The sequence below is a fragment of the Ovis canadensis genome, chromosome 11 (genome assembly GCF_042477335.2).
Source record: "Ovis canadensis isolate MfBH-ARS-UI-01 breed Bighorn chromosome 11, ARS-UI_OviCan_v2, whole genome shotgun sequence".
Classification (NCBI taxonomy): domain Eukaryota; kingdom Metazoa; phylum Chordata; class Mammalia; order Artiodactyla; family Bovidae; genus Ovis; species Ovis canadensis.
The window spans coordinates 56,133,147-56,158,355 of NC_091255.1; the positions used below are offsets into that span (position 1 = coordinate 56,133,147).

General features: G+C 43.8%; 1 protein-coding gene across 5 annotated transcripts in view; it reads left to right on the top strand.

The window, feature by feature from the left end:
- The window catches only part of TANC2 (tetratricopeptide repeat, ankyrin repeat and coiled-coil containing 2), a 366,596-nt gene that overhangs the window by 331,918 nt on the left and 9,469 nt on the right, over positions 1-25,209 (top strand). For 3 of the 5 annotated variants that reach the window (XM_069541695.1, XM_069541692.1, XM_069541694.1), the window contains 9 exons: positions 833-1,069; positions 4,321-4,506; positions 6,724-6,817; positions 15,656-15,789; positions 16,756-16,879; positions 22,447-22,622; positions 23,107-23,239; positions 23,787-23,816; positions 24,636-24,727. In XM_069541695.1, the coding sequence (XP_069397796.1) occupies positions 833-1,069; positions 4,321-4,506; positions 6,724-6,817; positions 15,656-15,789; positions 16,756-16,879; positions 22,447-22,622; positions 23,107-23,239; positions 23,787-23,816; positions 24,636-24,727 (1,206 nt within the window). The remainder of the gene's footprint in view (positions 1-832; positions 1,070-4,320; positions 4,507-6,723; positions 6,818-15,655; positions 15,790-16,755; positions 16,880-22,446; positions 22,623-23,106; positions 23,240-23,786; positions 23,817-24,635; positions 24,728-25,209) is intronic. The other 2 variants (XM_069541696.1, XM_069541693.1) reach the window with 1 other exon arrangement.

A 25,209-nucleotide genomic window follows, 5' to 3' on the forward strand; every position in this document is an offset into this window, starting at 1 on the left:
ATTTGATTGATCTTTGACTCTCCTATTAATTAACCTTTTATTAATAGTTTGATATATTTTAAATTGTTACATTTTATTCTGTGAATTGAAAATCAAACCTGTTGATCTTCTATAAGATGAGTCTGATTTATAGACTAAGTCCTGCTCCTTCTAGGGAGTAAAACATTCTTAGATCACTTTTGTTTCAGTAGAAGTTTTTCTGTCCAACAGTTCACTTAATGGAGAGTGCACTATAGTATGGGTGGTGTTTACTCTGCTGCTAAGTTGCTTCAGTCGTGTCCGACTCTGTGCAACCCCATAGACGACAGCGTACCAGGCTCCGCCGTCCCTGGGATTCTCCAGGCAAGAACACTGGAGTGGGTTGCCATTTCCTTCTCCAGTTTACTCTAGTACCTGGGTAGTTTGTATAAAGGAGATGTTTCACATCCCTTTCCAAAGGCAAGGTATTAAAAAAGGAACAAATGAAGATTTTAAAATAAAGAAGTTACTCAGTGTTTCTGGGCACTCATTGAGGGTGACTTAAGGCTTCCCAGGTGGTGCTAGTGGTAAAGAACCTGCCTGCCAGTACAGGAAATGTAAAAGAGGCACGTTCAATCCCTGGGTCGGGAAGATTCCCTGGAGGGAAATACATGGCAACCCACTCCAGTGTTCTTGCCTGGAGAATCCCATGGACAGAAGAGTCTGGTGGGCTGTGGTCTGTAAGGTCCCAAAGAATTGGACACGACTGAAGCAACTCAGCATGCATGCATGCAGATCACTTAAGAAAAGATGACTGATAGGATATAACTGATATTTATGTGAGTATCGTTTCCGTTTGTTTTCTTACGACTAGGTCAGCCGACTGCTGATTTTGGGAGGTGCCAACATTAATTACCGGACAGAAGTTTTGAATAATGCTCCAATTCTGTGTGTCCAGTCTCATCTTGGTTACACAGAAATGGTGGCTCTGCTCTTGGAGTTTGGGGCCAACGTGGATGCCTCCTCTGAAAGCGGCCTGACTCCCCTGGGCTATGCTGCAGCGGCAGGCTTCCTGAGCATCGTAGTGCTGCTGTGCAAGAAACGGGCCAAGGTAATGGCTGCCCAGCACTTGTTCTTCCTTCCCTGTGTCTTTTTTCCCATCTTAGACTCGTCCGTATCTCCTGTGTTGCCTCACGAGTGTAGGTAGAATATACCTCAGATCCTATTAGGAAGCAGATCAAAGGAAGACCTGGCTCTGATTACATCCTACTGCTTGCCCTGGGCCCGTTCCAGGCTGCTTCTGGACACAGTTCTAAACTTTTGAGAGATACTTAGGAAACTGCATTCATCAGCAGCCACAAAAAGTCCCTAGCTCACAACCAAGAAATTCTCTCCTGAGCTCAGAGTGAGGAAAGAGGAGTGGGGGAGCAAGGAGACTGCACTGTGAGGTCTGATCTGAACGGCGCCTGCGAACTCTCAGCCTTTCATGTCAGTCATGAACGTAAGAGCAGAAATCAGGCGCCCTCATCTAGCCTTGAAGATACCCCTGTAGACGTCTGAGATGACTGTCTGACCCAGAAGCACTCAAAAGTGTTTCTGTTAGTGTATTTAATTCTCTCAAAACATCTCTTTAAAATATATTTGCTTTATAGTACCTCAAGAGCCATTGATATGATAAAACTCAATTTCAAAATATTGATGGGGAAAAAAAAAAAATACCAGGGGGCTTCCCTGGTAGCTTAGTGGTTGAAGAATCCACCTGCCAGTACAGGAGACATGGGTTCAATCCCCAGTCTGGGAAGATCCCACATGCTGCAGAGCCCCTAAACCCGTGTGCGACAGCTACTGAGCTTGTGCCCTAGAGCCTGGGAATCATAACCACTGAGCCTGTGTGCTGCAACTGCCGAAGCCTGTGCACCCTGCTCCATAAAAAGAGAAGCCACTGCAGTGAGAAGCCCAGGCACCACCACTAGAGAACGGCCCCTGCTCTCGCCACAGCTAGAGAAGAGCCCACACAGAGTGAGCACCCAGCACAGCAAAAGATACAATTTTAAAAATTCGTGTTTTTTGAAAAGGAGAAATGCGGGTCTCAAAAATGTAGACTTCTATGGAACATTTTATTTCCATTCTGAAAACAAACAGGATTTGGGTGGGTTTGCAGTGAACTGTAAATAATATGCAACCCTGACTATTCATTGGAAGGACGGATGCTATAGCTGAAGGACCAATACTCTGGCCACTTGATGCAAAGAGCCGACTCATTGGAAAAAACTCTGATGCTGGGAAAGATTGAAGGCAAAAGGAGAAGAGGGCAGCAGAGGATGAGATAGTCGGATAGCATCACCGACTCAATGGACATGAACTTGAGCAAACTCCAGGAGATTGTGAAGGACTGGGAAGCCTGGCATGCTGCAGTCCATGGCATCGCAAAGAGTCGGACACGACTTAGCAATTGAACAACAACATAAATGACCTCATTCTGAGGTGTCCAGTGTTCTTACCAGGGAAGAACTGGGTCTCTCTCCGAAGACTCCTTTGAAAGCTGGGACCTGGGGACCTCAGTGAAGTCCCTGAGCTGTAAATGCTAACTGTGACACAGAAATGGTCCACCTATAATGTCCTAGTCATTTGGATAAACACCTCTAGAAACAGCATGATAACTGGGCCTTATTGCTATAAATTCATACATATTCTAATCTCAGCTAGGTCTTTCTTGTTGCTCAGCTGTCATTTTATTTATTTCTCATTTTCTCCAGAGAAGATACATAAATCATCTATGATCTTCTTGAGACCCCATCAAAACTCTTTTTCCCTCCTACAACTACCAAGGTTGTGTTTGTCTCACTGTGCCTCTATCTGAAAACTCTGTTAATTCTTACGAACTTTTACTTTACTTCTGCCCCAGAGAAGGAAGTGTTTACCTTCCTTTTCAAAATTATTGCCTCCTGTATACATATACACATATACATATATATACACACACACATAGGCTGCACCACAAGGCTTTTGGGCTGTTCGTTCTCCAACCAGGAATTGAACCTGTGACCCCTGCAGTGGAAGTGTGGAGTCCTAACCACTGGACCATCAGGGAATTTCCCACCTATATTTTTTAATCTCAGTATGTTGATCTTTCACTAACATCATTTCATTCTTTTTCTAAATTTACGCTACCTTTCTTCTCAGTTTCTACAAACCTACAAATGTCTTCTCTAACCCTAAAGAGAGACGTTCCTCTCTCCTAACCAGAAACCACCATCCCATCTCTTCCCGCCCAGATCCACTGAACCTGACCTAAGAGTCCTCTCTACTTGCTACCACCGCTTCCTTACTGTTCTTTAACCTCTTACAGTCTGGCTTCCATGAGAGAGAGGAGGCAAGTCATCAAAATCATCAACTTTGGCATCAAGCACAACCTGGTCGAAGCCTGCATTGACGCTTGCTTTCTATGAGGGCTTAGACAAGTCATTTGACTTCTCTCAGCCGCACTCTGTTCATCTAGAAAAAGGATTAAGAGCACCTTGCACACAGTAGGCATTCAGTAAACACTTGCTATTTGGATGGCTGTGTAGAACTAAAGCTGGAGAGAAACAGATACAGAACTTAGGCTTCACTTGCTCTAATAAGCACTGGAACATACCCTGCCCACCTTCCAGAAGAGGCTGTTCATCTATTGAGGCTTGTGGCTAGGGACCTTCTGGTAGCTTGTTCTTAATTAGGCTCCTCTTTCTGCCTAAACCTGTAACCAACACCACAACTGTAAAAACTGCTGCTGGAACGTAGTCTAGCATTAAGTTCCAAGTCCCTCCAGCCATTTTGGCCAAATCGTCACGATTCCGCCCTCCCATTGGAAGAAAGAAGTGGCATCTGCCAGAGCTTAGTGGTTAACTGTGTGATTCATGATATGAGATACTTTGCTTCCTTGGAACACCAGAAAATTTAAGCTTCAAGATGTTTTTCTTCCCTTTCATGATTTCAAAGACAGTGTTTTGTGCCAGTAGAGCTTATAAGCCTTTCAGATTTGAGTCTGAAAAGACCTATTTGAGGACAAAGGGGAGTGTACATCAGGAAAGCAAAGCTGGAGTTTGGGGTCGTTTGGGGCATATTTTCGGTTTCTTTTGATGTGAAAACAAAAGCCTGACGTTATACAAAGAGTCTCCCCAGAGAAGCATCTACCAGAGTTGTAGCTCAGTGAAGATCTAGCCTAAGTAAAAGAATATCACGTGAATTTTCTCAGAAAGTGGTCCAAGGAATATGGGAGAAGATGAATCTTCGTGGGCCAGAGCTGTGCAGTGAGTGGACGAAACGAGACTGGGGAGACAGCCACAGGCTTTTTCACACAGGTTTCTCTGTCCCCTCCCACAGGTGGATCACTTAGATAAGAATGGGCAGTGCGCCCTGGTCCATGCCGCACTCCGAGGTCATCTGGAGGTCGTCAAGTTTCTAATTCAGTGTGACTGGACAATGGCGGGCCAGCAGCAGGGGGTGTTTAAGAAGAGCCACGCCATCCAGCAGGCCCTCATTGCTGCAGCCAGCATGGGTTACACTGAGGTAAGAAAGCAGCCAGTAAGGCTTGAGTGGTTTTTGGTTTTTTTTTTTTTTTCAAGCTATGTCTTGAAGGAAACCAGGGAAAAAATAATTGCATTATTACAAAATTGCCAGGTTAATATGAAGTAGCTTTTTGGTCATTGGTCTGAGAAATAGGGAGATGCCAGGGTACCTAGAATGATGTTGGAAAGGACCTTAGGAATTATCTAATCTGATTCCTCCTCATCTTCCACCCCTATTTAACAGACAATGGCACTGGGCTCAGGGGGTTATTTCTTGACCTTTGTTCACATGGGTGGCTGGAGTGGAATAGGGAGATGGAATATCAAAAGGACCAGGTTTGAAACTCAGCTTTCCTCCACACTGGCTCTGGGCTCTGGGCAATGTAACTCATCTCTTAGAAACTTAGTCTCCCACCAGTATAGTGAGGCTTTCTAATAAATTCTTTTTTATAAGGTTGATATGAAAGGTGCTTTGTAAACTGTTAAACACTGTGCAGATGGTATTTTTGCTAAGTTATTTATTAATAAAAGTAATGTAGTGGCACAATATGTGGAATTGGTAGTGTGCTAGGAAATGTTTAACAGCCAGCCTTGGAGAGGGGAGTAGAGTGCAGCAGGAGTGGGGTGTGTGTGTGTGTGTGTGTGTGTGTGTGTGTACATACAGACTTAAATTTATTATAAATTTACTGATATAAAAAAACATGTCACACACAGTTTACAAATAATAATGAATTGTGTAATACTCTTAACTGAATGCTTTTGTCAATTTTTGCTAAATTTATATCCATACCCAACCCTGTGGTTACAACTCAACCGTGGTTTGATAAATGAAACTGCACCCGTGTGCTCTTTTCCCAATAATTTTGTCTTTAAAGCTGGTGTGTGATTCACTGTCAAACTACATTTTGCCCTCATACAAATTATATTCATTAAACTGGAACCTCTTTCAGCTTTTGCACTAAATCAAATCCTGATCTGCAGAATTTGCCAATTTCCAGAATATAGAGTTTGCGCAAACTCTAGGAGATAGTGAAGGACAGGGAAGCCTGGCACGCTGCAGCCCATGGGATCACAAAGAGTGAGACATGATTTAGCGACTGAACAACAGCAGCAAATACCCTCACCATGACTGACTTCAAGCCACCAACACTGAGCAGAGTTTCAAAGAGATGCACAGGAGCACACCATTATGTAAAACTGCCACCATGCAGACACAGTCAGTATAAATAACCTCATGAGCATACGTAATAGTAAAATGTAATTTAATAATTAGGAAGTTATGAGATTTTATATTTTAATCTATTGATGTAATTTCTTTCATTATTATTTAATTTTTTATTTTTTTTCTCTGCTGCTTGGTTTGTGGGATCTTAGTTTCCCGACCAGGGATCGAACCTGGGCCCTGGCAATAAGACCAGAGTCTTAACCACTGGGCCACCAGGGAATTCCCATCATTGCTATTTAATTGTTTTTAAATCCCTGCCTGTTATTTAGTTTTTAATAAACATCTTTGTTTAACAACCAGCTTGCAAAACTCCGAAAATTGAAGAGTCAGCTTTCATGGGCCAGGACAAGCTGGTTCACACTGCATGGGATGCTTCAGTGAGACAGCCACCTCTTCCACTGACCTGATATGTCCCCAAGGGAATATTAAGTAAAATTGGAACTTTTACTATCTGTGGAAGGTTGTTTAGCGCTCCTTATAGTCAGATTCCTGAAAACAGAGCTGTCATTTGCCTTTGTTGTTAGCAGACATTCTCCTTTTAGTGTCCCCAAACAGTCCTTGTAATTCCAAGAGAAAAAAAAAAAAGAAGATAATAGCTCTACTCTGAAAAAGTACAGGCCCTCAGTTTTCTCCATATTTATTTTCTGGTTTTTGCTTATTGATTTTTTTTTGTTAGTTTTATTTTTTTCTGATAGTTTTATTAGGAGGAAGAGGGATTGCTTTTTTAACTCAAATGTGATAAATATGTAATTTTTTAAGATCACATGCTGTATAAGTTAATTGCACTCAAGGGAAACATGTACACTGTACCGGGTAGAATGCATGCTCATCTTGGCAGCTTTGCATTTTTTTGCGAGGACAGTCTGTTCTGACTCCTGTGGTGTGCAAGAGAGTGGCACTGGGTTATCCAGAATCTTCCAAACCTCACGGGTTCACAGTATCAGTGTATCGTTTTCCACCTGAACTTCGAGCTGACATGACTTCTTGTTTCAGATTGTCTCCTACCTACTTGATCTTCCAGAAAAAGATGAAGAGGAGGTGGAGCGAGCACAGATCAACAGCTTTGACAGTCTCTGGGGAGAGACAGGTACCTCTCGTGGACAGCTCTTTCTTCTCTCGTGAATGTACTGTGTTTGTATGGAGACACTCTGCGTCTCACTCCCAGGTGTTTTCTCCACCAGATCTTTGGCAAGTCTCTCTGTCTTATGGCTCTTGCACTGGAGACCAATTCAGCCAAAGTAAAAAGTCAGGCAATTTCCTTCTTTCAGTCCTCTCTCCCTTTGGATGCACTATGCCATTAGCCCTGGAGTCTTCTTTCAAACAAAACTTTCCCCGCTCTTGTTTCCAAATATTTTAAAAGACTGAAAGTTTCCTTCCAGTGTGCCAAGCCAGAACAGAAAATAGTTGTGGACTTTGTGTGTGTGTGTGTGTGTGTGTGTGTGTGAGAGAGAGAGAGAGAGAGAGATCCTTGTAGTAGTTAGGAATAGATATTTCCCCTATAGTTAGAAACCGAGAAGTTAAATTTTTATCGATACCTCCAGCTTAATGAAGCAAATGTTACCGCGGTAGAGTGAGTGGTACCTGACATGATTAAGTTGATGCATCATGAGAACAGTTGGTATCAGGATGCAGAATGAAGGGCCTGCCCCCCGTAGGGTACAGCCCTGCACAGTCTCTCTTCATCTGTAGCAAAGCTATTTCTATATTGCTTGGTACTTACTCCATAAACAGAAGCATCTTCCTTGTGGCCTTTGCAGGAAATGTTTATTGTCTTTCCCCCAAGTCTAAACTGGAACATCTGGAAAAACATTAGTAACCTTTTATATGTTTTTATGAAACCAGGGCAGTGAAAACTATTGTTGCCACAGATATGTGTCGTATTTGCCAGGAGAAGGAGACCAGCATTGAGATGGCCAATTTAGGGAGGTTATTTTACTAAACAAGAAGGGGGATACATTTTGGTTTGGGTCAGAATGTTATTAAAAATCCAAGAAAATGCTTGAATTCACTCCAAATTTATAATTACCTATTGAACTGGGATGTTTCCACAATGGCACAGATCTTACATCGGTTTCATGGCTTCCTCAACACCGTGTGGAATGGTCCAAAGCTCAGGAATTTGCTTCTCAAACAATCCTTCCCTCTGTCAGAGCCAAAGGGAGCAGATGCCAGGCAGCTGCAGCTTAAGAACCCGTGACAGATTAAAGGAAAATGTGCAGCTGGAAACAGCTGCTGTCTCTGGGGCTCCACCCTGAGGGAAGCCAGAGGACATTTTGAGGGGAAGGGGCTGGCCGGGAGCAATGGCAGTGGTGTCCTGAGACCTGGAGCTATGGAAGGGGCATGATTGAGGCCCCATCAGTTCAGCCTTCCAGCACAGCGAGCCGTCCCCCCAGAGTCTCCCGTTCCAAGCCACGTGTGTGTGACCGCTGTGGAGGGCAACAGAAGTAGCGGCCCAGTGGTGACAGTGGACAGAAATCACAGACTAACAATCGCCGGCCAGTGCAAGAGACATGAGACGGGTTCAGTCCCTGGGTCGAGACGATCTCCTGGAGGAAGGCGTGGCAATCCACTCCAGTATTTCAGCCTGGAAAATCCCATGCACAGAGGAGCCTGGCGGGCTACATACAGTCCATGGGGTCGCAGTCAGACATGACTGAAGCAGCTTAGCACGCAATCATAGTGATGACTATCACACATATTCTAGTGCTCTCTTTGAAGAAATTCCTTCAAAATGTTCAAAAAGGGTGTGAACTCAGACCTTTTGGGGGGAATTAACCCTGAAATGGAGTTTTAACAAGAAAAATAACTTCCTGGTAAAGGAAATTTAAACCATACTACATCCATTGCCAAAAGTAAAAACACACACACACAAAGAAAACACACAACTCTTGTAAAAATTATGAAGAGAGGAAAAAGATCAGTGGTTGCTAGGTGTTGGGGAAGATGGGGAAGGGTGAATAGGTGGAGCACGGAGGATTTGAGGGGCAGTTAAAACACTTCATATGATACTGTAACCGTAGATAACAGGTTATTATACATTTGTCCACACACTCACAGGATGTGCAACACCAAAGTGAGCCCTAATGCAGACGGTGGAGTTGGGGTGATCATGATGCATCAGTGTAGGTTCGTCAGTTGTGACAAATGGACAGCTCTAGTTGGGGTGTGTACAAATGTGGGGGCAGAGGTGTGAGCCCGTTTAACTGCTCTAAAACAACAAAGCTAGTGGAGGTGATGGAATTCCAACTGAGCTGTTTCAAATCCTGAAAGATGATGCTGTAAAAGTGCTGCACTCAATAATATGTCAGCAAATTTGGAAAACTCAGCAGTGGCCACAGGACTGGAAAAGGTCAGTTTTCATTCCAATCCCAAAGAAAGGCAGTGCCAAAGAATGCTCAAACTACCGCACAATTGCACTCATCTCACATGCTAGTAAAGTAATGCTCAAAATTCTCCAAGCCAGGCTTCAGCAATACGTGAACTGTGAACTCCCTGACGTTCAAGCTGGTTTTAGAAAAGGCAGAGGAACCAGAGATCAAATTGCCAACATCCTCTGGATCATGGAAAAAGCAAGAGAGTTCCAGAAAAACATCTATTTCTGCTTTATTGACTATGCCAAAGCCTTTGACTGTGTGGATCACAATCAACTGTGGAAAATTCTGAAAGAGATGGGAATACCAGACCACCTAACCTGCCTCTTGAGAAATCTGTATGCAGGTCAGGAAGCAACGATTGGAACTGGACATGGAACAACAGACCGGTTCCAAATAGGAAAAGGAGTATGTCAAGGCTGTATATTGTCACCCTGCTTATTTAACTTCTATGCAGAGTACATCATGAGAAATGCTGGACTGGAAGAAACACAAACTGGAATCAAGATTGCCGGGAGAAATATCAATAACCTCAGATATGCAGATGACACCACCCTTATGGCAGAAAGTGAAGAGGAGCTAAAAAGCCTCTTGATGAAAGTGAAAGAGGAAAGCGAAAAAGTTGGCCTAAAGCTCAACATTCAGAAAACGAAGATCATGGCATCTGGTCCCATCACTTCATGGGAAATAGATGGGGAAACAGTGGAAATAGTGTCAGACTTTATTTTTCGGGGCTCCAAAATCACTGCAGATGGTGACTGCAGCCATGAAATTAAAAGACGCTTGCTCCTTGGAAGAAAAGTTATGACCAACCTAGATAGCATATTGAAAACCAGAGACGTTACTTTGCCGACTGAGGTCCATCTAGTCAAGGCTATGGTTTTTCCTGTGGTCATGTATGGATGTGAGAGTTGGACTGTGAAGAAGGCTGAGCACCGAAGAATTGATTCTTTTGAACTGTGGTTTTGGAGAAGACTCTTGAGAGTCCCTTGGACTGCAGGGAGATCCAACCAGTCCACTCTGAAGGAGATCAACCCTGGGATTTCTTTGGAAGGAATGATGCTAAAGCTGAAACTCCAGTACTTTGGCCACCTCATGCGAAGAGTTGACTCATTGGAAAAAACTCTGATGCTGGGAGGGATTGGGGGCAGGAGGAGAAGGGGACGACAGAGGATGAGATGGCTGGATGGCATCACGGACTTGATGGATGTGAGTCTGAGTGAACTCTGGGAGATGGTGATGAACAGGGATGCCTGGCATGCTGTGATTCATGGGGTCGCAAAGAGTTGGACACGACTGAGCGACTGAACTGAACTGAAAACAACAAAAAAGGTTGTGAGCTAAGTGGAAGACTTACTTTTATTGATATGAATTTCTTATTAGAGTAAAACTTTATGGCCTCAGGACTTTTAAAATATTTCCTGCATCAAAGTATGTAATAAAGTTTGTTATATTAATTTTCATAATATGTACCATATCTCAAGATTGTATTAAAAAATTAATCTCATGTCAGTTTGTTTGTGGTCAGAATTGTGTTGTACTTAATTTGATACTTAGATGAACTAATTTCAGCATTATGAACATAAGATGTTATTTAAATGAGTTAGAATGAAATGCATTTGCAGTATAATTTATAGAGCTATAAAGTTATTTGACTTCAGAAAATTTTCTGAAAAACCATGTCTTCGCTATGTAAGAAATGTCTCTGGAACTCACCACTAACGTGGAATAGGCTCTAATTGCTTTTCTGTTGTGCGCTGTGCTCAGTTGCTCAGTCATGTCTGACCCTCTGTGACCCCATGGATTATGGCCTGCCAGGCTCCTCTGTCCATGGGGTTTTACAGGCAAGAGGACTGGAATGGGTTGCCATTCCCTTCTCTGGGGGATCTTCCCAACCCAGGGATAGATCCAGAGTCTCTTGCATCTCCTACATTGGCAGGCAGACTCTTTACCACTAGCACTGGTGTCTGTAGTGATGGGTTTACTAAGTGTCCATGTCTCTTTCTAACTTATAGCACATAATCATTTAAAATTTATAACCCATTGAATCGTGTGCCCTCCAATGGCAAAATCTTATGTTTCTCTTATATAGAGAGTGAAAGTATGTGGCCTGCAGCCAGCTGGTTAGGGGTTTATATCTGCAACCCTGGCCTCAACACACAATATGTATTAATACACATTTGCTTAAAAATGATGGTCATGATGTTTCCAACAGTTTGTATCATTTACTATATTACTGTATAGCCATTATTTTATGTACCATTCCAAAAAGAAAAGAAAAACTCTCTGCCTATAAAACTGACAGAGTTCTTTATTAGCACATCAGTTATAAGACACATCCTGACTTTGAGATGTTAAAATGCAGAGGGAAGAAAGTGCCTGTTAGAGTCAGTGAAATATATCCTAGCATAGAGTGAAATATTTATTGAAATGTAATTTTTACATATCAGATTTTCTGAAAGGAGGTCACTAGAATATTCTATTTGTTTTCATCCTACTTTTATGGCCTTTGTGTCCTTCCAAAGAGCGTCTGCCTACATTGAGCGTTCACCGTCTGACTGACCCCCTCCCATCCTGCAGGGTTTTCACAGATTTCTTATAGAACTACACAGAAGACCAGCACTTAAGGTGACAAGATTGCTCAGTGGTCCCTCCTCTGCTCTGTCTCAACACAAAACCAGCATTAAAAAGCTTCTAGCAACTCTGGAGAACCTGAGCCATCCCATGGCCCCAAAGTAGCAGAAGTTCAAGAAATAAACAAGATACCCTTAAATCACACCTTCATCATCTTTTATCTAGTTTATTGCAACTACCTCCTAGCTGATCTGATCTCAGGCCTTACCCTTTTGTGACTTACCTCGCAGACTTCAACCAAAGTGATATTTCTAAGCCACAGTCTGTCCATGTCACTCTCCTGGTTACCACCCTCCACTGGCCACCTGTAGCTTTAATGCAGCCTAAAGAGACTTCCCTGGCAGTCCAGTGGTGAAGACTCCACGCTTCCATTGCAGGGGACACAGGTTCAGTCTGGGGTCAGGAAACTAAGATCCTACATGCCATGCAGTGCAGCCAAAAAAATAAATAAAAACTAGCATTAAAAAGACCAGTCATGATCTCTGGCCTCCTCTGTTGCCCGTCTTCTCCAGTAATGGTAAACGTGCTGTCCCCACCTCGGTGCCTTTACATGTGCTCACCCTGTGCCTAGAAAGCTGCTCCATGCCCTTGCCTATAAGTCTCCTATTTCTCTTTCAGCATCTGGTTCAGATTGTCATCTCTTCCTGGAGACTTTCCCAGACACTCTTGGTCTGTGTCACCTCCAGACAGCCCCCATGGACTTATCTCTTTTGTGCTTATCACACTGTATAGCAGTATATTTGTTTATTTGTCTCTTATCCTTATGCAACCCTGAGTTCCTTGAGAGCAGACAGGATCTGACAAATAGCTCCATAAATGCTTACCTAACGAATGTTGTTTTGGATAGCCGTGATGTTTATGTCTCCCCCACCACCTCCAGCCCATTGGTCTTACATGACCTGTCTGTGCTGTACTCTTTCAAGGTTGACAAAAGATAAACAAAAGAACCGTTTGCTCCTCTGCCTTCTATTTAGCATCAGCATTATCCCATCCAAGCAGACTTTGGCTGTTTCCTCAACCCTGAGCTGCATCCTGTCTGTCTCTTCAAACTCCTTAGATGTTTCCCTTTGAAAAAGGACCATTTTGGTCAGATAATCTCATCAGATGCTGACAAGCCAGGAACAAATTCCATTACTGGTCTCTCAGGAAAAGAGATTGGGCTCCCGGCTGTTAATGTTTGCTCTAAGAAGCAGTTTGTTGTTTCACAGAACTGGCTTTGCCTTAATCGTCTCTCTTTCAAAAAGTTTTAACAGTTTCTGATAAGACTCATATAAAAAATCCAGCCAAAGCAACTCCTTGCTCTTGTGTTTTGAAAAGTACAGACCCAATTTTCCATAGTTGTGTTGTTCTGAGATGAAGTTGGCCAGCTGTGTTAGTGACCATGTCCAGCTATCAGCAGAAGATTCCTGCCAAATGACATCAGAACTTAAGCAGCAGAGATGATACAAGGAGAAAGGGCGAATGGAACATTCCCTCTCATGTAATGTGTTGTCCAGTGGGTTGAAAGGGGCCAGCCCCAGCAACATGACTCCAGATTAGAGTGGACAGTATTAAGTTTAATTTTCAGGACGGGCACTGTTTGTGAATTTTCAGCTGTGTTCTGTGAGCCGTCATTATTGATGAGAGGCTTGATTACGAAATACTGTCTGTATTTTCTCCAGAGTGCTATAGATTCTTTTGCAAAAAGGAATGTATTTGCACATGCATGCGCCACACAACATACAAGACATTGAACGGAGATTTGCTGCAACCCTGCCCCAGCAGCTGCTTTAAACTTGGTAGAGTTAGAAATTTTTCAGACCTCTTGTTTTATGTACCAACAAGATGATTCTTATGGTTCCTAACGAGCTTCAAAGCCAGTCAAGTTCTTTCTCCACCCCCACACCCCCCGCTTTACTGAGATATAACTGACATGCAACATTTAAGGGAAAGGTTGAGGGCAGGAGGAGAAGGGGGAGACAAAGGATGAGATGGTTAGATGGCATCACCACCTTAAGAGTTTGAGCAAACTCCAGGAGATAGTGAAGGACAGGGAAGCCTGGTGTGCCGTAGTCCACAGGATCACAAAGAGTCAGACACAACTTAGTCACTGAACAACAGTGTGTACGATGTGATGATTGTCAGATTCTTAAGCTACTCTTGTGTTCTGACCCAGGAACTGAAGGTTTCTTTTTCCCTTAACTATTAGAAATGTGAACTTGAGAAAGAGGGAATATCAATCACTTTGATTTAAAGAACAAGAGACAAAACTTCTCTGTCAAGTAAACAGTCAAACCCATCAGTACCTGTAACTCAACTTGGAAATGACCCTCACCTCAGATGGAAGGAAGCCTCTGCCCTTCTGTGAGGAACAGAACAGAAGTACCTAGGTTAAACGTGCCAGAATAAAACAAAACAATACACATCAGACAAGGCCTACATATATCTAGTTTAAGAATGAGTATATCTTCTAAAATAGTCACATTTTCTTTCAGACATCCTTCTATCCTGGAGGAAGGAAAAGATTACTCTTTGCAGGTTTAACTTAGGGAAAATTACAGGTAGTTTTGCTTTTGCGTATGAGTCACTTCCGGATTAATTTGGCCAATCTCAAAGACAAAATGCCATAATTTGTGCTTAGATGAAAAAAAGTGACCATTTGATTTGAATTTCAATTGCTTCCCTGATTAGATCCCAACATTTGCAAACTGAAATCCTGTCTGCACCTGCCAAGTATTATCTTCTTCTGATTTATCACTGGAGTAGGTGGCCCTTAGAAAGGAAGAGCCTGCTGATCACCACATCAGGTTTTCAAGTCTCGGTGGGAAAAAAGGTCTCCGTCCTCTTTGTTGAAAAACACAACTCCTGCCATTTTCTGACAATGTTTACCATCCTCCCTACCCTCACCCATCTAAAACACTAGGTGTACACGTTTGAAATCCCTGGTTAGAAAGAGACAAGCACGTATTTGTTCAAATATGGACTTACTAGAAGGTATATCGACAGATTCCTCTTAACTACTGTTGAAATAGCACTCAAAGGATGAAGTAAGGGCTCTTTAGATCTCCACTCTATCAGAGGTCATAAACATGGACTGGAGCCCACAAAGAAGAATGTTTATGTTTCTTCCTGCACACGGAGTGTCCTTTTTCCTCCCTATAGTTGCTTTTTATCTGCAACTCCATTATTCTATCTTCAGAAGAAAAGAGCCTTTGTCATACTTCTTCTTTCATCTTTAAAACTTACCCTGAACAGTTTTGACCTTTATATAAAAATGGTTGTACATGTACTAGAAACTTCTATCTCAGCTGATGAAGAAAAGGAATGAAAACTGGCCTAAAGCTTAGACTGAAGTTTCTTTTTTTTTTTTTTTAACAGTTTTTTATATATCTTTATTGTAAAAACTCTCTTAAAAGCAATACAGCAAACTGTTATTTAAGAAGTCAGCAAAATTAAGGCTGCCATTTCTGACTTTGGTTCTCTGAATTTAAGGGCCCAGAAGTAGAAATTGGCCCAGAGAGGTCGTTCCTAGATAATTCTTAAAAAAGCATTCCTCTGCAAATACCCTTCTTTCTTTAGTCTTACCCATGCACATACCAGTGAAAGTTTTGTAGCTGAAAGGGGTACCAAAAAAGAGATAAGTTGAAAGCAGAAAAAAGGCAGTCTGGGTAGGATAAATGAAACCAAGTAAGTTTTGGTCAGAGGTGATTTTTCAATAAATTTATTATCATAATTGTCTCCATATATGTAAGCCCTTTTAAATGTGGTTCTATTCATTATTTTTCTTTGAAAATTTCCTTCCTGGCAAGAGTAGCCAGAATCATCATTCTTGGAGGTAAAGTAGCAATTGCATCCATCAGACACAGGTGTGCTGCCCTGCTCCCAGCAGAAGCTGGAGAGGGCGAGCCCCCCTGTCCTCACGCTGCGCTCTCTACCCTCAGCCCTAACAGCTGCGGCCGGAAGGGGCAAGCTAGAGGTGTGTCGTCTGCTCCTGGAGCAGGGGGCAGCTGTGGCCCAGCCCAACCGCCGGGGAGCCGTGCCCCTCTTCAGCACCGTTCGCCAAGGCCACTGGCAGGTAAGCAAGTAGCTACTTTGAGACTGTGTCAGAAAGTCAGTATGCAGAATCATCCTGATGATCTGTACTGGATAGAAGAACTGGCTACTTTTGACTGGTTATCTCACAGCATCCACAGGTTCTCTGGCAGGTTCAACAGATGCCTGCCAACCACTTACTTGCAGGAGTCTCGAACTTAACAAAAAGAAAATGTGATGTATGTAAATTTGCAAAGAGCCAACTCATTGGAAAAGACTCTGATGCTGGGAAAGATTGAAGGCAAAAGGAGAAGAAGGCGGCAGAGGATGAGGTGGTTAGAGAGCATCACTGACTCAATGGACATGAAACTGAGCAAACTCTAGGAGATAGTGAAAGACAAGAGGAGCCTGGCATGCTGCAGTCTACAGGGTCACAAAGAGTCAGACACAACTTAGTGACCAAAAAACAACAAATATAATATTAATAGTTATATGCTCTTTCCAGACGTTTAAATTCTGGGTAGGACAGAAAAGAAAGCATATTGGTTATAATCTTTGAAAAAAATTGAGTAGTCCTGGGAGCCAAACAGTGCTGAAGAGTTGTAAGAGGCACTTTACTGTGTTCTATTCAGTGGTAAATATTCACTGCAGGCAGGTTTGCAACACCTGGAAGTCAATAAAATGGCCCTGACATAGGCAGTGACTCCTGTTGGTTCTTCCGTTTTGGGATTGTTTAGTCTACGTCTTGGCCTCTGTTAATCTTGATTTTTTTTTTCACTCAGTGGCTGAGTCAGACATTTAGAATTGAGTTCTCATTTGGCTCTCCCTAAGAAAGTCAGTGATCAAATCCCATGGTACTAGAACCATGCGGAAACTAGAGGCGGTTCTTGCAGTGGCAAGTTTCGTTAGAGGTGATTTGCAGGGAGCTCACGTGGTGTGGGGGTGGCATGCATGTGTCTGCTCAGCAGCACTTCCTGGCTCATCCATCCCCCCTTCTCTGCCCCTGCAGATCGTTGATCTTTTACTTACTCATGGAGCTGATGTCAACATGGCGGACAAGCAGGGCCGTACTCCCTTGATGATGGCGGCTTCTGAAGGCCACTTGGGAACTGTGGACTTTCTCCTTGCTCAAGGTCAGTCCTAGGATGCCAGAGCTTGATGGTCAGTACCCATCAAAACCCAAAGCTCGTGATTTCCAGGGATGGATTCCAAGAGGTGTTAAGAATGATTATTCTTAATCCACTTGATTAGAAAGTGAAAGTCTTATCTCCTCTATTCTCTTCTAAATTCTGATGTTCTAATTCTAACATGGTGCCTTTCTAATTCTGACATTCTCTATTTCTTTATGGCCTGAGGGATTTTTGGTATCCTAATCAAATCTACATAGTATAAGTTCTTTAAGTCAAATCAGTACTCTCCCAACTTTGAAGTTTTTAATATGCATTCAATAAATGTTCATCTTCCAGAGACTGTATTTTGACTTTAACTTTGTCAATTCTTCTGTCAGCCTGCACAACTAATATTTTTCTTGTATCCGAAGGAAGCAAATGAAGGTTTAAATGATTGTTGACCGTGGGACCCTATTTGAGGAATCAGGGTATTAATATTATCCTCCTACTGTAATAAATTCCCTTTAACATTTACCAGCATTCACATATTCCTGGTGAATGAGAGGTAAGTTAAAGGAGATTGTGATCACACCATCTAGAGCATTCCAGGTTCCCCTCAAGGGCTGTGACCTGAATCACCTCTGCAGACCAGTGACGAGTGATGCGGGAACCTCTGTAGTAGAGAAGCTCCAGTCGCTGACTCTGCAGTACCACCTAGTGGAGCTTGAGTGTTTCATTGAAGCAGGAGGTCATGTGACTGCGACCAGCCTTGACTCCCATCCCAGTGAGCCTCCCCTATGAGTAAACTGGATCTGATCATCCATCATTCATAATTAATATCCACAAGTACATACACTTCAAGAAAAACAAGCTCCTGAAAATCATGCCCAGGCTGGAGCTGCTGAAGGGTAGTTGATGTGGGAAGAAGGCAAGGTTTGTCCTCAGATTTCAAATTATAGCTCAGTCAGACTTACTGGATCTTTAGCTCTCACCCCCAAAGATGTGTCTTCACTACGTCGGACTCACAAAAGTGGGTTCAAATCAGAGAACTGTTTTCCCCATGTGCAAAGTGGATCTTGCTTCCCTAGTACAAACCACCTGGTTTCACAGTATCTAGCCTTCATTCAGAAAACAAAGATCACGGCATCCAGTCCCATCCCTTCATGGCAAATAGATGGAGAAACAGTGGACACAGTGACAGACTTTATTTTGGGGGGCTCCAAAATCACTGCAGATGGTGACTGCAGCCATGAAATAAAAAGACGCTTGCTCTTTGGAAGAAAAGTTATTACCAACCTAGACAGCATATTAAAAAGCAGAGACATAACTTTGCCAACAAAGGTCCATCTAAGTCAAAGCTATGGTTTTTCCAGTAGTCATGAATGGATGTGAGAGTTGGACTATAAAGAAAGCTGAGCACCAAAGAATGGATGCTTTTGAACTGTGGTGTTGGAGAAGACTCTTGAGAGTCCCTTGAACTATAAGGAGATCCAACCAGTCCATCCTAAAGGAAACCAGTCCTGAATGTTCATTGGAAGGACTGATGTTGAAGCTGAAACTGCAATACTTTGGCCACCTGATGCAAAGAGCTGACTCATTTGAAAAGACCCTACTGCTGGGAAACATTGAAGGCAGGAGGAGAAGGGGTCAACAGAGGATGAGATGGTTGGATGGCATCACTGATTCAATGACTCAATGGACATGAGTTTTGAGTAAACTTGGGGAGTTGGTGATGGACGGGGATGCCTGGCATGCTGCAGTTCATGGGGTCGCAAAGAGTCAGACACAACTGAGCGACTGAACTGAACTGACTGATCCTTCATTCTGCTGACATGGGTGTTGGGGAGCAAGGGGGATATGCCTGGATACTCAGGATAAGACATGGCAGGAGTAAATGTCCCAGAACAACCCAAGTCTGCTGGAAAAGGGAGGACCCTTCACCACAGGTAAGCAGTAGATGACCACACAGGGTCTGCCGCACACCCATAGAAGAAGCTCATCAGATGTCGATATATAGCAGAAACCAACACAATATTGTAAAGCAATTATCCCTCGACTAAAAATAAATAATACTTTTTAAAAGGAAGATCATGAGACACAGATTTCAGAGCGTCGTCCTCCTTCACTGAAGGCATTCTGATCTCCGTACTGTTTCGTTCTTTCACATTTAAATCAGAGACTTTCTCCCAGTCAGTGAATTCTACAGATGTATATTTAGCCTACATTATTTGCAAAACACTGTGCTAAGAACTGTGATCTTTTTTTAATTAATACACTATAATCCGTGTCTTCAAAGGGTCTGTAATCTGGCAAGGAGGGGATGAAACAAAGATAAGTAACTGCCTTAAGATAATCCTGAGTGTGCTGATAAAGGTATTTGAGTTAGAACAGGACAGACTTTGAAATTTGAGTAGGAAAAATGTTCTGTATTCAGGGAGGGGATATAATGTAAATGAAAGGTCAGAGAAGAGGAAAAGGTACACAGCAAGACTGGGGAAATATGCAAGTTGTCCAGTGATGTACATGAGGACTGTTGGAAACGTATATGGGAAGAAGTTGAAAAGGAAGAGATTGGGGCTTCCCTGGTGGCTCAGTGGTAAAGAATCCGAATCTGCCTATCAGGGCAGGAGACATGAGTTTGATCGCTGATCCAAAAGGACCCCACATACTGAGGAACACCTAAGCCCATGCGCCACAACTATTAAGCCCGTGCTGTAGAGCCCAGGAGCTGCAACTACTGAAAGGCTGCCTGCCCTGGAGCCCATGTTCAGCAACAAGAGAAGCCGCCACAATGAGAAGGAGCACTGCAACCAGAGAGTGGCCCCCACTCTCCACACAAGAGGAGAGCCTGCACAGCAGCAGAGAGCACAGCCGGAAATGAATAAGTGAAGAAAGTCATGCTAAGGAAGGGAACAAGTATTGTAAAGTAGAATAAAGTAAAAATTAAAATTAAAAAGAAAAGGAACAGATTAAAAGAGTTTAGACTTCTCTGAAGGCAATAAGGAGGCTTTCAAGATTGTTTTAAAAGGGAATCAATCAATGCCAGAGTTGTGCTTTAAAAAAAAAATCTGGCAGTAGTATGAATAGTTGAGTTGATGAAGAGATGATAGTGGACCTGGGGATCAATTAGGAAGCCATTGTCATTGAATAGATAAGAGGCGATGCCAAATCCAGGTGCAGTGGCAGTTAGCATAGAACAGAAGGGCCAGTTGTAAAAAAGATTGTGAATATAAAGATTGATCATATGTAAGACATATTGATAGATGAGTTGACGAGAACTCCACAAAGTTCTAAAATTGAGACTTGGTTTGGGATGGACCTCTCAGTTCAGTTCAGTCACTCAGTCGTATCCAGCTTTTTGCGACTCCATCAACCACAGCACGCCAGGCCTCCCTGTCCATCACCAACTCCCAGAGTCCACCCAAACCCATGTCCATCAAGTCAGTGATGCCATCCAACCATCTCATCCTCTGTCGTCCACTTCTCCTCCTGCCCTCAATCTTTCCCAGCATCAGGGTCTTTTCAAATGAGTCAAATCTTCACATCAGCTGGCCAAAGTATTGGAGTTTCAGCTTTAACATCAGTCCACACACTGCTATATTTAAAATTGATAACTAACACAGTCCTACTGTGTAGCACTTGGAACTCTGCTCAATGTTATATGGCATCCTGGATGGGAGAGGAGTTTGGGGGAGAATGGATACATATGTATGTATGGCTGAGTCCCTTTGCTGTCCATCTGAAACTATCATGACATTGTTAATCAGCTATACTCCAATATAAAAATTTTTTAAGTTTTAAACTAAGTAAATAGATGTTTGAGAGAACTGCGATTCTATTAACTGCTGGGAGAAGGAAAGAGAGAAAAAGGTTTCAAATTTTCAGAGTAAATTGAATAATATATTTTTTATATGTATCTCCTTTTCTTAAATTCCAGCTTCCCTCATCTTCATAAAAATCAGTTTATCTGTAATATATATCCAGAACCTTCTTATTCTGCTTATTCCACCACTGGAGACTCTGTCCAGGAAATTTATAGATGCTGCATCTGAGAAACCTCCTTAGATTCTGTCCCATATTCATTCAAATTCATTCCATGTTAGAATCAGCATTTGAGTCGCAAACTAGAGAACCCAGTATATAGATGACTCTCCTCAGGGTTAGGAATATGGTACCATCCAGCCCTTCATCCTGTCATGGGAAGCCAGAATCTGGTTATCTGACGTCTCGGGACACAGAGGATAGGCCACGTGACTGCCGAGGAGCTCCAGAGCCTGGCTGTGGCAGGTCCCGAGCTTGATCTGACATCCAAATCAGATCTGACATCCAGCAAGGAGGCAGCCTGACAAGTGTACTGTGTGTGCAGTAAGTTGATCTCATTTTGTTAGTGAGCATGACACGCCAACTGTGTGGAAAGAGTCAACTTAGGTACTCTTCAAAACCCGCAAGGGAATAACAGGCTCTTTGCCATCCAGGAGCTTGCAATCTAGGCTGAGGACCAAATGTAGATTGAATTTTAGACTAATTACAAAACAGTGTGTCAAGTATGCTTACTCCTAGAGAAAAGTTGAGGGGAAGAAGATGCAAAATATAAAATAGGCAAAGCAAGTGAGGATGGAATTGTTGAAGGCTGACTAGTTTAATTAAACTCCTAGTTCCCTTCCTGGCCTGGGCCCAGCCTCTTCCCTTGAGTCCATTTCCCTCCCACTCTAAGGAGGGAGAAGCTGGCCTGGTGCTATCATCAATGATAAACATGTTCTGAGCTCCTTATTCTATGAGAATCTCTCAAGGAGTTTATACTATTAAAAACGAAAGACTTTTGCTGAGTTCAGAAAACATTCTCTGAGAATTTATTACATATAAGTGGCATACATTAAAAAAAAATAACAGAATAAGGTGACATGTGTCAAGCAGATTCAAGATGAGGTAACAGTGAACAGGAGAGGCCTCTTGGAGACAGGGAGGTTTGAGATGGTTCCTAGAGAATGGGGGGAATTGAGGCAAGTCCCATATGGGGAAAGAAAAGGTGTCCACATGTGGGACCAACATAACCGGAAGTGAGGGTACAGGAACACTTGTGGGGGTTTCTCAAGGTGGGGAGCATATCCATTTTGGCCCAAGTAGAGGATTCTCACCGGGGAGTAGTGAAATTTCTGGAGAGACAGTAAGCTTCGGGAGAGACCTAGGATGCAGAACCTAGGATGTCCAAAGAACTGGACTCTTCTACTGACCACTCAAGGCAGCAGTTTTGTTAACAGTTTTATTAAAAGGTAACACACCAGAAGCAGAAGGTGTGCTTTGGCCGAATATACACCTTAAATGGCTCAGTGGTAAAAAAAATCTGCCTGCAATTCTGAAGACCTGGGTTGGGGAGATCCCCTGGAGGAGGGCATGTCAACCCACTCTAGTATTCTTACCTGGAGAATTCCAGAATTCAGGACACAGGAGCCTGGCGGGCTACAGGCCATGGGGTTGCAAAGAGTCGGACACAACTGAACACACGCGCACACCTTAAAACCCGGCTTTCGCTCCTGCTGTGAGTTCCCCTATTGTTCCTGTTTCCTCAGCCCTGTGATGTGCTTGCTCTGTAGGTGCCTCCATTGCTCTCATGGATAAAGAAGGACTGACCGCCCTCAGCTGGGCTTGTCTGAAGGGTCATCTCTCGGTGGTCCGTTCTCTGGTGGATAACGGGGCTGCCACCGACCACGCCGATAAGAACGGCCGCACCCCGCTGGATCTGGCTGCTTTCTACGGTGACGCTGAGGTGGTGAGTGCCTTTAACCAGCCCCCAGGGTGGGAGGAGGAGGGAAGGCTCTCCATCCACAGTGTTGTCTGGGGTTGATGATTCCTGATATGAAGTTCTCAGATCTGTACTTGCTTGAGCTCAGGAATATTCCAAACACGACTGAAAACCAGGAACAGGGATCCGGCCCTGCAATACCAGCGCTGTCCCTCCTGGTTCACACCTGTGCTGTGCTCAGTGGTTTCAGTTGTGTCTGACTGTATGACCCTATGGGGTACCCCGCCAGGCTCCTCTGCCCATGGGATTTCCCAGGCAAGAATGCTGGACGGGATTACCATTTCCTCCTCTGGAGGATCTTTCCGACCCAGGGGTCAAACCCGTGTGTCCTGTATTGGCAGGCGGGCTCTTTCCGGCTGCACCCTGGGTTCACACCAGCAGGTAACGAAAGGGCAGGCAGCGGCTGGAGCCCTCACACCTGGGTTGACCATGCTGCTTGATCACGTCCTAGGTCCAGTTCCTGGTGGATCACGGGGCCATGATCGAGCACGTGGACTACAGCGGAATGCGCCCTCTGGACAGGGCTGTGGGGTGCCGGAACACGTCTGTTGTTGTCACCCTTCTGAAGAAAGGAGCCAAGATAGGTAGGAGAAAGGAGGAAGGTGCTGGCCATCTGTGCCCAGCGGCCAGACTGGCCCAGTGGTCTGGCTGCCCTGAGCGTTCGGCGTGAACGTGTATAGTCTCCCCTCTGCCCGGGCCCAGTTATTATCCGAATGAACAGAAAGACTCTTGGCCCAGAGAAGAGCCCTGGTCTACACTACCCTGTGTCCAAAGTCACGTGGTTATCAGCCATGCCCGAGTCGCCTTAGCCAGGAGGCTGCTCTGACCTTAAGTGCATCTCAGCGCTGTTGCCTCGGCAGCAGCCCCGCCCTGTGAGCATCCTGGATCCCTGTGATGCCACGAGCCTTCGCTTTGCCCTGCTCTGTATGTGCTTCGGACTCTTGGGTCCCTGCGGCTGCTGCCCCCTCCGCTGCCCCTCCCATGGACCCGTAGACGAGGGTTGGCTGATATGCTGGCTTTTTTGCTGCCTGCCTCTCACTGCTGCTTTTTCCTTCTTTTTTTTTTTTTTTTCACCTTCATCCATTTTTTTTTTCCTCTCCTACAACTTTTTGTTTTCTCCTTTCTTTGAAGGTTGTCAGACGTTACCGAGTCGCCCACGAGGTATATTTCACCGCTGTCAGCATCAGGCGTGGTCTGATGGCTTGGTCAGCTTTGCCTTCTCCTCTTTGATTTAGCCTGCATGAGTCCCCAACACCTCTAATCTTTTAATTTACTTCACCTTAAAAGAAGATGTTTTTTTTAAATGACTGTTGTAGAGAATAACTTGAACTTTTGATAACTAACCCAGAAAAGCTTAGTTGGTAAATAATTCAGGCATCTGTAAACTAATCGAGTTAACCTTTTCTTTCTCTTTGTGGGTAGAGTGGTCCTCTGTCCCGATGGCTTGTTTCACACTGGAACAGTTCAGTGTGAATCCCAGGGGTCCTATTCGGTACTTACAAATTAAGGGAGCCTTTAGAAGTGTTCATGGTTTCCCTTCTGCAAAGTACGTGCTTAAAAATTAAAGAGACTGAACAGCTGGGGGTTTTGAGTCCCAGATTCTGAAATAAATTACCCTTTTTGGATTTTTTAAAATCTTACAGTGACATTTAACGTAAACCCTTTTCTCCCAAGTTCCTTATTTAAAGTAACTCCAGACTAAGCATCGCTTGCCTGAATACAACACGCAGGCTCTGCTGCCCTCCGATGGTGCAGACTCTGACCGTTCAGAGATTCTTATTTTAAGGTGAATACAAATCCAACGCGGCTTCTTGGCAGTGGGAGGCACTGAGACACTCCCAGCTCTAAAAGACGAGGCCAGTGTTGTGGAACAAGTTGTTCTCTCAGCAGAAATCCCCCCAGGGTGTTTTTTTCACCTAGCTTCCTACCACCCTTACATTGTATGAGTTTTTTACCCATCATGCATCCTGTACACTACAGGTCCAGCCACATGGGCGATGGCCACCTCCAAACCAGACATCATGATCATCCTGCTGAGCAAGCTGATGGAAGAGGGTGACATGTTTTATAAGGTGAGGGGAAGAAGGAGGTTTCTCCAGATGGCCGCTGACTTCCCTGCACGTAGACGTCACCAGAGTCTTGGTGGAAGGGTGTTGCTGTCAGTTCTCCTCCTTGGCTCTAGAGGCATCAGGGGAGTGCCATCCCTCAGTGGAGGGCTTAGAAGCTGAGGAGCCCAGATTCTTGCTTTCTCAATGTGGGCCTGCATGTGCCCACAGCTGAGCAACCTAAAGACCTGGTTTTTATCTGGTCGCTGATAGGCGGTGCCATAGATTCTACATGGAGTCTATTTACCGGAGCCTGGAAACCATGGGACAAGGAGAAGAAAAATAGGTAGTGCAGATATTCCCAGTCTGCGGGCAAGAGGCATTAATTTTAGCTTTTATATTTACTATATGTGTAGATTTAAAAGTCTGTGGCAATAATAGCTTATTGGCACCCCTGAGTAAGATAAGGAAACCGAGACAAAGAGCAGTTATAGATTTACTTGAAATCA